Source organism: Chelonus insularis, unplaced genomic scaffold (assembly GCF_013357705.1).
Source record: "Chelonus insularis isolate UGA/USDA-ARS -01 unplaced genomic scaffold, ASM1335770v1 contig_313_pilon, whole genome shotgun sequence".
Classification (NCBI taxonomy): domain Eukaryota; kingdom Metazoa; phylum Arthropoda; class Insecta; order Hymenoptera; family Braconidae; genus Chelonus; species Chelonus insularis.
Window position 1 is genome coordinate 32022 of NW_023276485.1, and position 16638 is coordinate 48659.

Sequence of the window (16638 nt, forward strand, 5' to 3'; positions counted from 1 at the left end):
TCAAGGATCGCAAATCCAACATAAATTAGTTTATTAAACAGTATTTCAAGTTGGTCCATTTCAATTATGACTATATCATTATCAAAAATAACACTGCTATGAAAATTAGGGTTAGATATCAAAGATTGTGCTCCGTATCTTCCCTTTCACTCTGTAATCAATTTTATATTTTTATAATTATGTACATTTCCTATTGTTTTCATAAACAGCATTATTCATTAGTTTAAAAAAGTTTTTCTCGAAGTCATTGTTGGACTTTTTTCTCATGTTTGTATTGAAATCTACATATTTTTTTAACCAAGCTGACTGTTCAAACTGTAAAATTCTAAGAATTTTAGTGATTTTCAAGCCAAGCTCAATACATTGTTGTAAATTTCTAGAATGTATAACATACTCATTTTTTGATAGTAATGTAGTCATTAGTTTTTTATATTTGCTATCTGGTGGTTGCCAATGTTCAGGGCGTAATGTTAAATCTCTATGGTACTTATGCAATGATTGTGGATAATCCAAGTCCACTTCAAAAATATAACTGGTAAGAGAATCTTTGGGAATATTCAAAATTAAATCATTGACATTATCTAAATTAAACTTTTCAGTTATCCATCTGAAAGAAACAGTGGGCAAGTATTGAGTCATTGCTGCACCGTAAGATTATTTACATCAAAATACATCAGATATGATTCATCTTTGTTTTGATCAAAGTTATTTCTCATATACTTATTATTGGCTTTGGCATATCTATTGCAACATTAAGATACACCTCGTCTAAAACTTTTTTCTATAAAATTTAACGTCTCAACGTCTTGTAACGGATCAAGTTCGATTCCTGTATATTTTAACATAGCATCGAAAGCTTGGCCTGCTGCTGTTAAGTAATGTACAGGATCTAGGTTATAAGCAACTAAACAATTTATGCGAATATTTTCAAAAAAATCAGCTAAAAGTAAAAAATCAGTTTTTAAATGTAAATCTAAATACTCGCCCAAAGTTTTGAGCTGTAACTCATTCCAAACATTGGGTGCATGCTAATAGTCTTCATGTGATATGCTTACATCATTGAACTTAGAATAAAATACAAATTGCGCAGGAAGTCGGGTTTCATTAAGTTTATCCCAGTTATCGATAATATTCATGTGGTAAAACACCTTTTCGTACGACCAATTTCAATTCTTCGGGATGTTGATAAAACTTTTCGGTGATCTTTTGTTTATCATCATCTAAAAATGATGCTAATTCCTCAATACTGCTAGTCATGAATCTGAAAGAATTTATGAATTGTAATTTAATTGGTATTTCACATGTTCTTTTTCTATTAATATTGTATTCTATTCTACCAACAGTTTTTGTAAAAGATATGTATTTTTCTTTATTAATTGGCAATAAATCTACTTTTCCCTCGAATAATGTTGCTGCTAATCCTTTAATTAAAAAATGAGAATCATACCCCGAAAGATTGTGAAAAACTATTGGAATGATATGGGAAGACTGATAATTCGAATTACATCTGTTGTGAGCTGGACCGCGATAATTTCCGGTAAAGTGATAATGCTCACGAATTTTAGATTCACCATGTAAAAAAATTCCATTACAAATATGACATTTTGAACAATAACTTTACTGGAGAATCCTTTTTTCATGCTACATTATCAGCAATTAAATCAATTGTATTAAAGGAATGACACAAATAACAGGCCAATCGCCTAGTAGTTTCTTTGGAATGAAGCAACTTTACCAATTTAATAATAAATGATAATAATGCAGTGGAAACGAATGCATTTTATATTTTTATAAAAAGCTTATAAAGGAGCAGTATAAGAAATCTTGATATTACACTTGACAAATATTTAACTCCAAAATGGGATATGTTGAGAGATTAGGATCAGCCTCTTACAACATTGGAAGAACTAACGATAAAAGGATTTAAAAAAGTCGAGAGTAACATAATTAATTACTTCCTGACTAATACACCCAATTTGAAATTAATTCATATTTCAAGTAAGTAGTAGTTTTGACGGATTTTTTGAATTAAATTTTTTGGAAACATCGCTGTCCTTGAATTATTTGATTCCAGATTTTCATATAAAAACGGAAATTTTAAGATTCGACTGCACTATTGTTGAAGACATAAACTCCTACTCTCTCTTATATTCTTGATGACTATCAACAATCCTGATACGTCGTTGAAACTATTAAAAAGTTATGTATTAAACAATAGAACTGTAGAAGTGGTTGATCTAAGGAACGCGAGTCGCTTGTTTGACTTAGAGGAATTTCTGGCTTTACAATTTCAGAACAGAAATGATCAATTCACAAAACTAATTGACGTATTCTTTAAACGAAGTTTAAAATACATTTTTACTAAAATGAATGCTAAGTTAAGTCATCATGTCTCGTCAGGAATTCCTCTAATGAAAATGAGGTTCTCGTAATATGTTGATCTATAAGGCGTCGTCCTTCCTTCAATTCAATAATAACATTATCACGCATAGAGCTCTATATTTAACTCCATGCTATTTATAACAAGAAATTTTAATGATTTGCGTCTTTTTCTTATATCATAATATTCGATACCAACTCATTTATTGCAATTCCTAAGAATTAGTTATTGTTGCTTAATTACAGAAAAATATACTTTAGTATAAATACTTAAAAAATAAACAATTTGCAATTAAAGAGTGTTCAGTAAAGTCAAATTTATTGTTTTATGTAATTACACGTATATTGTAGTATTTTCCTTTTTTATATATGTTATTGAAGAATAATCTAATAGCCGAAGAAAAAAACAAGTTCAATCATAAAACAACTATAGATTTTTATAAATTATATATTAAAACGGACTACTTGATGTTCTGTAATTACCTTCCGTTCATGACCTTCCTATTATACTCCATCTGATCAAACCTTAAATAATTTTTGTGACGGATATAATAATGTACTTTACGAACGTGTTATCCTTCCTCCATGTCAATAACAACCTCAACACGTATGAAGCTCTGTAATACGTAATAATTATTCGAAGTAAATTTTTATTTCGATCTGTGATAAATTAATGATAGACAAGAATGTTTAAAATTATTATTAAGTCCTTCTACATCAAGGAACGATTTACATTAAAAACACAACTCTATTATTGGTTCTATTTCTATAATTTCAATATGTTCTGACTTGGAGGGGCCCAAGTCAGTTAGTCAGGAATAATAAAAATTTCGTAATGCCGGACTTGTCCACCGGCTCTTCAGTCAACTCACTGGACCAATCATCGGGAAGTATTTCCCTCATGGCCCAGAAGGCAACTCTACGGCCCTAGTGACGCCAACAAGCACGCGGTCGAGCACTTGTGGCGTCAGTTAGCTTCAGGCAAATCACGCGGTCATCTCTGTATAATTTTTCGCAGTCAAATCGCAGTTTTTTGCAGTCAACTCGCCTGTGACCGTTCAGAAATACGGTCAAATAGACTCAAACAACATCACACACTCGAACAACTCCGGTGTATAGTGTGCCTCTTGCTCTTCACTGTGTGAGACTTTTTTTTGGGTGAAAAAATAACCATCAGACAATTTATACGTGTATAAACAATTAATGTACAGTCAACTCACATATATGTAGTGATTATTAAGTTCTATTGGTTATGTTAAGTGTTATTGTTGAATAAAACATCAAAACCTAGACAAATTGGTGTTTGTGAATCACTTTTCGGAACCTTCTAGCATCCAACCTTTTTCTTTATTCTGCTCTTAATTATTACAGTCCATTAGTTTTTAGTTTGCTCGTCCGGCCGACTCGAAATCAGAACACAATAATTTGAAATATTTTTAAGTTATTTATTTACCTGCCGATAAATAGTCACTACAACTAACTTTCCCAGTTGCTCATTGACTATTCTCATGATGTTTAATCAATTGTGTAAAATATAGTTGTTATTTTCTAGTTCCCGCACCTATCAAAAAATAGTTAGTCTGACTACTTTCATGAAGATGAATGCTGAAAGTTGTTCGAATTTTTCCAAATTAGTTCATCCAACTCCTTTTTTATAGTTCACAGTACTACTTCTTCCACCAAATTACTTTCGAGTAGTTGACGCAACTATACTCCTCTCAACTATCGTGGATAGTTACTTCAACTAGTTTTCTAGTTGCAGCAACTATTTTTCAGTTACCGCAACTACAAATATTAGTTGCCGTAACTAGTTTAACTTTTTTGATGTAGATAGTTAGCTCAACTATCCCGATTTTTCTCAGTGTATGTGAAGTTTTTTTTTAGAAGAAGAACTGCATGCAGTGGAATGGTTAAATGTGAATTTCATCTCATCTAACATACTCAGAGACCAGTGGAAAATTGTGTACTCTCTACGTCAAAATTTCTTGCATTATAAGACGCATTGGGTGCTGATCTGGTAATATTTATACTGTCAATAAAAGATTTATAATTATACTTGTCTGTACGATTTCAAGTTTTTTATGGAATGCCAATTCTTTACAGTTATCATCAGACTTCAGCTCTCTCCATTTTGATCGTAAAAAAATATTTTTTGATCGCTGGAAAGTCGTACGAACTATCATCGCTTCACCTCATCAGACCCCCACGAAAGTATAAGAAAAGTAGTCCTACTACTGAAAAGAGAATAACCATACGCGAAAAACAAAAATCATTTTTTATTCATGCTGAAACATCTGCTGATATTAACATTGCTTTAGAAAGACAGTGACAGATTTGTCTAACCCCTAAAACAACCCTTTTGTCGATCCTTATATTCGTCGAGTCATAAGCAAATTTAGAATCATTTTACGTTTATCTAAATAACTTTATCGAAAATCCCACTATTTACGAAGTGCAATCTGCACTACATGTAATAGATTTAACGTTTCAAAATGTGTGTCATATCAATAAAAGACTGTGAAAATTGTATTGGTCATATTAATAGAAATCATTTCAATTGAAATAGTTTTTTATGTGGAAAAATATCGTGCTTAAGAATTTTCAAATCTCTAAACTTTATGCGATGTCATGTAAACAAAAAACCTGGTGATGTATTAACGGAACTTCCACTAACAAAAAAGCAGCGTATTACAGAGCATACAACTGAGACAAAAATAGAAATAATAAAGAAAATAGTTTACCGTTTCATCCGCAAATACTGAACAGAGAACCATCTACCTCACAAATTGTGAGGTAGATGGTTCTCTATCCTGACATTCCTAGAAGTCGATTGGAAATTTTGAATGATGTACGTCCGTTATTGGAAAATATATTAACTGAAACGGTTAAAGCTGTGTTAGATACTTATAATTCCGAAGCAATCTATAAAGATTTACCGGTTCAATCAAAAATCGAACACGATATTGCAAAAACCATAAACGATTATATTAATGAAGTAGATAATTTTAATAATGAATATAATATTTTTGCCAAATTCAAAAATTTGAAGAATTTCATTCCTCCGCAATCATATCAGTTAGGTGAAAGGCAAGACTTTGGGCGACCTTATGAAACGATCAACTTGAAGATAATCTGGGTAACTGCTGAATTCGTGCCACTTCGTTTAGTTTTTAAAAATTTTTTGAATTGCCAACTATTGTCGATGAGACGCTAAACTATATAGATTCACTAAAACACAATACTGCCATTATATCGAATTTTATTCAAGGAGAATTGTAGAAAACACTCACCATCAATAATGGTGATAAATGCCACGCTTCCCCCGTCCGAAGGACGGAAATTGAGTACCTCGCCTCTGCGGGCATAACATTGGGAAATTATAACTGTACTCTCTTCGCGATGGCATTTCCCGGGACGCGTATACCTGCACCTAGAACAGGCACAGGGATACACGTAACAAGCCCAAGGCCTTACAACATACCACTACGAGTCCGACCTCGATTGGCAAGTTGTACCTAGGCCTACATGTCATATTTTGACTCTGCAGCCCCAAGCACACGGCTTGGAATTTTGCCTCCCGTAGTACCAACTTTATCCGCTTTGGTCGGCGGTCGCCAACGCGTCTCGCGCTCGGCGTGTTCAACGTACCCACATTCAGACTACCATATAGGGCAGTAAGAAAATGGGGCACGATGAACTATGGTCAATAATCTGCCCCCGTTGTTACGCGACATATCTCAAGGACAGAAACATCTATGTAACCCCGGGGGCCCTTATAATGGTGATAAAATAGTATTTCCACTTTTTTTTAATCTACACTTGAAAATTTTTCCCTATATATATTATTTATATATATACATATATATATATATATATTATTTAATACATTAGATCAAAAATATGTAAAAAATGATATCATCTTTTCTAAAGTTAAACAAGAATTGAAATTGTTAGAACACACTGGTATTACTATCGATCTTCATTATTTGAACGGACATAAAAAATTACATTTCCATTTATCATTAGTAATTGGAGATTTTTCAGGGATACATTATTTACTAGGGTTTACAGAAAGTGTTAATCAAAAAAAATTTCACTGGTTTTGTTTAATAAATCGATCTGAAATAAATAGTGCTTTAAAGGCAAATCAGTGTGTTATACGTTCCGATACTTATGAGCTATGAAGTTGATAAGAACGCTTATCTTGTCTTGATTTGTCATAATAACTGAATATTTGAAAATATTGATAACATGCTTTTCCGATTCATTAAAACCGAAACATCATCTTATGGTTCATTATTCAAGAGTAATACGTCTTCGCAATCCATTGCCGAAAATTTTAACGATGCGATTTGAAGCCAAACATCGGCAGTGTAAGGTTACTTCTCATTCTGCTGGAAGCCGTGTTAACGTTTGTAAAGCTATCACTATAAAGCATCAACTTTGCTAAAATTACTGTTTTCTTGATGAATAAAATACCGGAAGGTCTATCTTACAAATTTAAAACAACAAAAAATATACAATTAGTACATTAAACGGGTATTCTGAGCATGGACAACTTTTACCAGCCTCTGTTAGTAATTCAATTTATATCAATTGCCAAAAAAAATTAATTTTTATAGCAGTGTTATAGAAATTGGAAACATTATGATGGAGCTACATAGAGATGCTCCTATTTTTTACAAAGTAGTTAATATTATTGTTTGTAGAAAAATTAAAATGTATCTCATTATTAAAAAATTAATAAGTACAATTCTCTACGAGAAAACTGAACGTTATCGATTGTACAACGATCAATATACATGGGACGTACTAAATTTGGATGCGTTATTGAGCTTTAAGATTACAAATCTTGTAAAAGCATCTAATGGTGCGAAATTTATTCTTAAAAATTGGTTTTAATTTAAATGAAGATATTCTATTCAATAATTTATAAAAACGTTTTATCCATATTAAAATCGAACCAATTCCTTAGTTTTCCTAAATTAAAAAAAAAAAAAAATCATTAATTTTTTACATTACAACTTTTCTTCTAATTTAAAAATAAATAAAAAGAAGCTGTAGAAAAATTCATACATGGGTGTGTAAATATTGTTAAGCATACTTAAAAATTTTACTAAATCGATAAAGAAGTTTTCTAATACAGCACACTAAATTTACCATGCCAGCAGAACAATTTTTACATAGCCATGACTAATACTTTTCACGTTTTAATTTAATATTATTTATATGATGATAAAATAGTTTTTACTTCGATCGTCGATCGCGCATGCATTGTAGGAGAACATAGTAATTTTTCTCAAATTTTCTCTACAAAAATTATACGATTTTTCTCTCCGTGCAGATCATGAGTTAGGCAACAAACAGTTATGAAAAACTTATAGTTTCCTACCATTTTAAATATACATCTTACTAAGTAATCCATTTATATTAAATATTATTTGTTATAAAAGTTTACCCCGAATCATGTCTAGTATGCCTTGATCCAAAGCTTCCATGGTACTAGGTTTCGATCCGGAAGCTTGATTTCTATTTAACTTTCCATTTGAAGACTTGCCTGTTCTTGTATCCTTTAAGGCTGGGCTATACCGAAGAAAAGTTCCGAAGTTGACTATGCGCCCTCGCGTTTGGCGGCAGAAGGCCGAAGCTCGGTTTCAATTGAAATTGAATAGGTAACAGGGAAATTTCTGAAAAAATGATAATTTTCAGGAATGCACTAAAAAAAGGGCGCCTTAGGGTACCAAAAAATTTACAAATTCTTTGATAATCTGTTTCAAGCAAGACAGAGCATAAAGTATATACATCCATCTCCATCTTATTTATCAGAGAGAAGACTGCGAGTTCTGGCGCTTCACCGGCAAGCTCTATCCCCTCCCTTCGTACTCAAGCAAGTAGCTTATAAATCTAAACACTAGAAGAGTAAATGTATTAGCTCTGCAACCAGAGTACTAGATTTTTAATTTACCGAGCCGGATTCAAGCCCAGTTACGGAAAGATATTAAAAAAATTTTTTTTTGTTAAAATTGCAATTTTAGGATACCAAAATTAATTATAAACATCAATTTCAATTTTTTTCATAATTATTTTTCTAACCAATGACGAAAAAATAATAAAAAAATTAAACAGTGTAATAAAATTTATCTTTATACTTATGTATAGCTACATTAGTTAAAAGATTATTTTTTAAACGATTCGTAATAATAATCATCAAAAAACAATCTACGGTGAGTTCCAGCGCTTCACCGGCAAGCTCTATTCCCATTCTCCGTACCCAAGCCGACAGCTTATAATTCAAATAAAGTCTTAAAAACATTATATATACCGTATCATTAGCAGAAGCTGTGTATCCAATTCTATGGTACCCCGCATTACGAGAAGATAATGGATCTTCTTGTTTTTCATCACGCATTATATCATAAATTAACAAATCAACGTTAACATACTATTTGATTAATATTATTTACGAATCTTACTTTTAATTCGATCAAATCTGCTCAAAATTTTTTTATCCAAATCTAAATTGACTGTTGTTAACTCTTGAATTAATTTGTCTTTCGCTTTCAATTGTGTTTCATACTTCAATGTTTTTTTCTTTAATTCTTTATTTTCTCTAATTGCAATATTGAGTAGTTGTTTAAGTTGATTACAGTCATTATCCTGGAAAAATTTAATTGTATAAATGTAAATTAAAATACAATATTAATACTAAATTATTTTATTTTAATAGACTAGACATGTCTAATTTTTACACTAATAGAATGATAAAAAACAAAATATCCGTTCAAGCAAAAATAATAAACAACTTAAGTATTTCTTACGATTATTTTAATGGAATATTTTCAAATTATGTGATCAAATCAATTCAACAATTCATTGGGAATTGAAATTCTTTTTGTTTATGCTAATAAAAATAAAAAAATTATTATTTAAACTTACTGTTTCGATAAAGGAATTTTCGGTATCATCTGGACGCTTTTTCTTTATTGGTATTTCTTCAGTCTTATCAGAGTTATTAAGATTTCTTTTCTGCAAAATATAGTATACAGATATGTAGTCATTTTCAAACTTTTAGATAAGTAATATAAATTTATGTCATCAATACTTACAATAGCATTTACGTTTAAATTTACTAGCTCATTCGGTTGAATCTGTGGTTTTATTTATACCAATAATAATTAGGAAAAGTGATTTATAGTAAGATGTAGGATAAATAATAGTAACATATCTACTTTTATTATATAAATCGATGAAGATTTTTAAAATTTAAAGTTTTTATACTTTATTTGGCTGTTATGGGCTATATTTGAAAGAATTGAAATCAAATATAGAAGAGTTGTTGGAATTGTACCATATTAACTACTATTGACGATGATAATATGATTTTTTTCCCAGGATCAGTAGTAACATTATTTGTTAAGCTGAACACGGAATGGGCGGGAGAAATAGAGCCTTGGAAGGGGGCACACCCACCACGAGTGAACCAGCCGGCGTTCAAGACGCCACTCTCAACTGGAAGGCGCCGTAAGCGACAGCAGATCCAGGCAGCAGCAAGAGATATTGCCAATTACGGCTTCCGTACGTTGTACGATAAACGTATAAATAAGTACATATGTACCAAGTCAGACAGATAGTCATTATTACCAGTCGAATAGTTAGTTATTTACACCAAGTTATAGAAGAAGTATAAGTCTGGTGAAGAATACCCGAAGTCAGCAGGAAGCACTCATCCAGTCGTCGAGATCTCCTGAGACAACGCACGAGATTATCCTGGAAAGCAGCCTTCGCAGTCCTGACAAGGGAAAGAAAGTCATGTAAGTCCAGCAACTTGTTACTATACGTGTGAGACTGACTAGCTAGTATGACTATCGAAGTAGTTGCAATGTTCTCTCTTCTATGTTGTAGTCATTATTAATTATTATTATAGTCGCTTAGTCGATATTGCCTTAGGGGGACCTAGAGTCCTGATAAACTTGTACCCACGTTTGTAAAACTCATAATAATCCTTGTATTATATAGAGTCTCTCGCATAACTAAAATCGCTCCTGTAAAACTCACAATAGTTTTTGAATTATACAGAGTCTTTAGCGTAATTAAAATTATATTGTATTAATTTTTTGTAAGTCAAGAGTGCATCAAGGAGTTCTTCTATTTATATTTTGTTGCTTGAGAATCGTTTAAATAAAAGTGATATATGATATAAATAGTGCCACATCGGGAGTAACCTTTCCCGTTATCCCATAGTTTTGATTTGTTTTCTACAAATCGCCCGATTGATTGCAGAGTCACTAGTACTTCTCGTCGTCAAATTGCCACCCGAACGTGCTCTCACAAATTGACTTAAATTTTTATAAACTGTTAGGATAGTTGATGACCTATAGAGTCATCCATCCAACGTAAACTTACTATGGGGAAGTCTCCCTCATAAAATAATAGACTTTTCCCCACAAAAGTATTACAACCCAGACAACACCCAGCACAAAAAGAGTTCTTTAGGAGCTCTTTTTTGTAAGCTCATAGAAGACTTCTAAAAAAGAGTTCTTTGCGAGTTCTTATTTAAGAGCTCATAAAAAGGAGCTCTTTTGAAGCTCTTTTTCGGAAGCTCGTAGAGAGCTCTTGAAAAAGAATTCACTAAGAGTTCTTTCTTGCGAGTTCATATATATAAAATTTTTTTATTATGATTTAAACAACAAAAATTTTTCCGGAGCTCATATTACAATAAATTTTACAAGTTAACACGAAAATATTTAAAATAATTTCTCCTTACAATAAAATTTTTCCATCATTGTATTTTGTTATATATTTATTTTAACGTAAGAAAAACCGTAATATAATGCCATTACATACTCGATAAAAGTTATTTAGTCATTGAAGAATAACGTTTTTTATTATTGCATAAAGTTTAAATAAATTGATATTATATATTTATAAATAAAGTTTCTCTAAAAACCTATTTAGCCTTCTCATCGAAATAAATTGTTAAGAATTCGCCTTTATTCATCACTGTCAGCATTGTAAAGAACTATTGTAAACAAGTGTTCATACATGAACATGTGTGCTCCGTTTTACGCTAAAAGTTTGTGATTAGGAAAGTAGTATAAACAGAAATGCCTCGACAAAAAATTTTATGCTTTTATCTAAAAGCCAAAAAAATCGAAGAATAGCAAATGCTTTACAGGATATTTGCTCAAGTGATAATATTAAAACTGACAGCACAGAAGAGGTTATCCATGATACAAGTACTTCGGAATGTACCAGTGATTCTACATCATCTATCCAAATGAATAATTATTTCAGTCTTCCTTCAATGGAAGTCTGTGACAATCCACATTGTTCAGTATTTGTATCTAAACTGATAAATATTCCAAAGTTAACCTACAAGAGTCACCTCTCCTGTATCTGGGTTGAGAGTCAATGATTCTTCGAATTTTAACCTACAAGAAACAATAGCACAGTGGATGTGTCATTTTAATATTTCTCACACCGCTTTATAAGTTTTAATAGACATTTTACACAGTATAAATTCATTAGAGCAACTGAAACAACTTCCACAAGATTCAAGAACTTTACTTGATACTCCTCGAAGAACAATAATACGGCCTGTTGCACCTGGAAAATATTTTCATTATGGTCTGAGCGGGATGATTGACTGATCAAATAAAGGCTTTTGGTGATAAAATATCGTCACTAATCAAAGTCAATATTCACATCGATGGTTTGCCATTAGCAAAAAGTTAAAGCAGTCAGTTATACCCAATACCGGGTGAAATTTTTCCCAAAGTAGCTCAACCATTTGTTATTGGTATTTATCACGGATATAATAAACCATATGATTGCAACATATTTCTTGAAGAGCTTATTGATGAATATATCAATTTGCAGAGAGAAGGTTTCGTGTGTTTCATCGAACTTTACTGTTAAAATTAGAGCTGTTCTGTGTGATGCACCAGCTCGATCTTTTGTAACCTGTACGGAGGGGCATACTGGATATTATGGATGTAGCAAATGTAGGGTGGAGGGAACATAGGAAAATAACCGTGTGGTATTTTTGAACATGAATGCTCCACTTCGTACCGATGAAAACTTTGTACAACGTGTGGATGACGAGCATCACATTAGAAATTCCATTTTTGAAGAAACTGATATTGGCATGGTGTCTCAATTTCCATTAGATTACATGCACCTTGTGTGCCTTGGTGTTACTAAAAAAATTTTACTGGCCTACGTAAAAGGATGGCGTGTTAATCAAAGTAATTTGCTTAAATTTAGCAGCAGAATGATAAATGACATTTCCAACCAATTACGTTCAAGAAAAAGGAGTTCATTCATAACTATAATACAGTTCACTATAAAACATTCATTCTCTCGGCTTCTCAAGATTGTGATAGATTCTGTTTCGTTACAGACAATTATAATGTTTTACGAATTAAAAATATTTTTATAATGAACAATAGAATTATAATACGTGGAAGAACGTTAATAAATCCAGTTAGGCTAAATAATTATCCAATTGATTCTACAGAAATGCACATTGTAATGGGAAATGAATGGTCTCAATTGAATGATTTTCAAGTAAAAGATGTCATCCAGAAAGCCGTATGTTTACCGTATGAAGGATCTTTTTGCTTTTTTCCACTATTGCATTCTAGTGTTTAAAACTGAAAACGTAATTCTTACACAGACATCCTAGAATAGCTATTCAACATTGAGTATGTATACATTAATGAAAGATGATATGATATCACATCAAGCATATGCTTCATATCGTTTAATACTTTTTTTATTATATTTCAGGTTTATTTATTTAACATAGAATTCTTGATTGTTGTTCATTAACTATCATAAAATGAGAATTACAGTAAAGAGTCGTCAATTATTCTATCATCCCAAACCAGTTTATCTTCAAACAAGTTAAGTGAATTCTGTACTTAGTACAATTGTTCAAGTATCGATTGTCAAGACTATCACTAGTAATGATAGCTATTAACAGTCAGAAATGGAAAGCTAAGCCAACTATAGACATTAAATAATAACTACTGAATTATATATCTAGAAAATATTTTTTATGAACTGAATGTCATAAACTTTTTTCTGTCTGCAATATAGTATTTATAATATTACTTTTTTCTACAGTGTCAAAATATTAAGTCATTTTATAATTTTTGTTATTATATAAATATTCATGAATATATCTATATCTATGTACAAAAAATTCTCATTTCTTTCTCAAATTACGCGCGTTGCTCAAGTTGTAATGGCGGAGAATCTTATGCGCACGTCGATCATTGAGCGTGCGTACACATGTACTCCAGTTGCAGCGTTGCTTTATCAGTTGGAACGTTACATTCACCCACTAAAAAATTTCAATGATTTCGTTTTTTATAATTAATATTGAATTATTGCTTGATTGTCGATTGTTTAAGTAATCATTTGAATGATTACTGCCCACAAATGTATAATTAAAAACGTGAAAACAATTTCAAATTCGACTTTCGGTGTGTCGAGTGTAGGAAGGTTATCAAAAAACATCGAAAATTCGTTAATCAAGGTGAGTTTTGTAAACAATAAATATCATTAAGTAATGAGAGAATTCGAATGGATGTTTTATTTACATATCGAATATTCAATTTATAATTTTATTGCATGTCGGCTTGTCATGTCATCTTGTGCGATGTTCATAAATAACCTCAAATTCATGTGCTTAAAAAACTGTATAAGAATTTTTGATTTATTCTTTATTTTTAATTACAGATGTACTTCGTTGTATTTTGTGACGATTGGGTATCAACTGTGCCATTCAATTGGTTGGATATAGAAGCAAAAACTTTAGCATGGCCTCCTAAAAATGTGAGTGCGGAATGTAAGAAAAAACTGTTCCTGAGGACGAGTGGGAAGTTAAAAATTACAAAAAAATTATAGGACCTTCGTAAAGCGAACGTTAACGATATCAGTCTTATTTTTGTTGTAAATATCTCAATACTCATGAGAACACATTCTACTTCAGGAACTTATGATTTGGCTAGAAAAGCTGAAAAAGATACGCTTAACCTATTAACAAATGATGAACAAGGAATCGATAACATCACTAAATCAAACGAAAATCTTCCTGCTAAACGGGTGATAAGAATACCATCTCGTCTACAGTCAACTTCTGAAGAGGAACATTATACAAATAAACCAAAAGGTATTTTATAGTTTCTGAATAATTTCCATTATTTAAGGAGAACCATATTAACATATGTAAATAATGAATAACCATTATTTCTATTTCAGTCATTAAAAAAATAAAGAGCAATCCGAAAGTATATACAGATGAAACAAAAGTGAATAATAAAGTTGAAAATGATGTGTCTAGGTCGTTAGTGAATAATGAACAAAGACTATTAGATATTACAAATAAAAAGGAATATTATTCCGCGAAAAACACACGTAAAAGAAAGGTTCGATCCCGGATTTCTTCATCTTCTGATGAAGAATACAGTACAAAAAGATTAAAAGGTATCATATGATTAATAAGTATAATGTAATCTCGTTGTGAACTGTTGTTCTAATGGCTCTTATGTATGCATAGATAATAATCTTCACGATGACCTTCAGAAACCAAATTCTCCATTATCTGATTTTAATATTCAATCAGACAACGAATTGCAACGTGAGGACAGTAATCCGCTCAATTATGGAGATTTTTTTGATGAAGAAATTGGAAGAGCTGCATCTTCAGAATCTATTATTAACAACAACATTAAGCAGTCAGCAGTTAAGCCAGTAGTCCGAAGAAACGTTAAAACTAGTAAGTTGTGGAATTTGAAATTTAGTTATGTGGCGTGATAAATATGTGAAGCTCAAAATGTTTCATAAATAATTATTGATGGCATTAATATGCAAGAAAAATACAACATAAGAGTTGCTAATGCAATCCATTTTTCAGACATACGCTTACCTGTATTTTCAAGAGAAGACATAATCATCAACACAATAAATAAGTGACTTTTTGGGTACTAAAAATAACGCAAGTATTTCTACTGATAATCAGCACCATGATGAGCATCACACAAACTGTTGTCGTAAGTACAAGCTAGTGTATGTTGCTTGATTCGTTCAGTGTAAATATTCTATTGCATACTTCAAAATACTTTTTCTGAGCATACATAGTGATGTATACAACTTTACACGTGGGTGTAAGATTCTGTTCACTTCTGCACAAACTTATTGTATTTCACACAATCTCACACTAATATATCTCGTAAAGATACAAATCTCTTACCTCAATTTCCACTAAAAACAAATCTGAGTTAGATCAGTTTAATGATCTCTTAGAAAAAGATGAAAGAGCATGCCTTCAATATGTAATTAATTTTAATTTTTTGGTTATTATTTAAATTAATCATAAAATGAATTTGCAAAAGTTTTATTCGTGTTCTAGAAAGCAGAAATTCAATTATTGGAGGTAAAGATATTCATAAAAGTATACGTCAAGTTTTAAGTCTTCATTCAACCGACGTATTTTGTGTCGAGTTATCATGGACAGGACAAAAAAGAACAATCGGCGTCGGGAAAATGAAATTCATTGAAATAATAACAGGTAAATAAATTAGAAATTATATACAGTGCAATTATTTTTCTTCTAAAATGTATGATCCATACTAATACACTTTTTTATTGCTAAAAACTATATCTTTATTATTGTAACAAAATCATATCTTCATATTATCGAAATTTTTCAGAGAGCTTGCGAGAGAAGTATGGAGATTGTACAGCATACGAGATTCAAACAATAGTACAATCATGGCTTCAACATGCCCGGGATCGTCTAAAAAAAGCTAACGCAGGAGACTAAATTTTATATCTAATTTTTTTTTTGTTTTTTTACATGGAATCTGTTATTTTGAATAACAGATTTCCAATTATAAAATTCTCAATATATTGTATCATACATGTCCAAAATAAAGATAAATAAATTAATCATTCATGTATCTTCATTTGGCTTAAAAAAAACGATTTTTAAAAAAATTAAACCCTATCCCACGTAATTTTTAGGTTACTATTGTCGTTAAAGCGAGTTCTTTAATAACTTATAAAAATGAGCTCCTGAGGAGCTCTTTTTTCCGAACTTCAATTCTCCTCCCCAATTGGCGTATAAGAGTTCTTTCTGAGCTCGTAGGGAGCTTACGAGCCAGCTGTTTCTGAGTTGCAACTCAGAAAAAAGAGCTTATTAGGAGCTCGCGACGAACTCTCAATGCTGTCTGGAAAATAAATGTCCCT

General features: G+C 31.4%; 1 protein-coding gene across 1 annotated transcript; it reads left to right on the forward strand.

Moving 5' to 3' along the window:
- Nucleotides 1-14358: 14358 nt before the first annotated feature.
- Nucleotides 14359-16213, forward strand: LOC118065479 (uncharacterized). Its single transcript, XM_035080778.1, has 7 exons — nt 14359-14560; nt 14650-14874; nt 14948-15166; nt 15305-15359; nt 15391-15440; nt 15800-15958; nt 16101-16213. Exons 1-7 carry the CDS (start codon nt 14359-14361, stop codon nt 16211-16213), a joined length of 1023 nt encoding a protein of 340 aa, XP_034936669.1.
- Nucleotides 16214-16638: the final 425 nt, after the last annotated feature.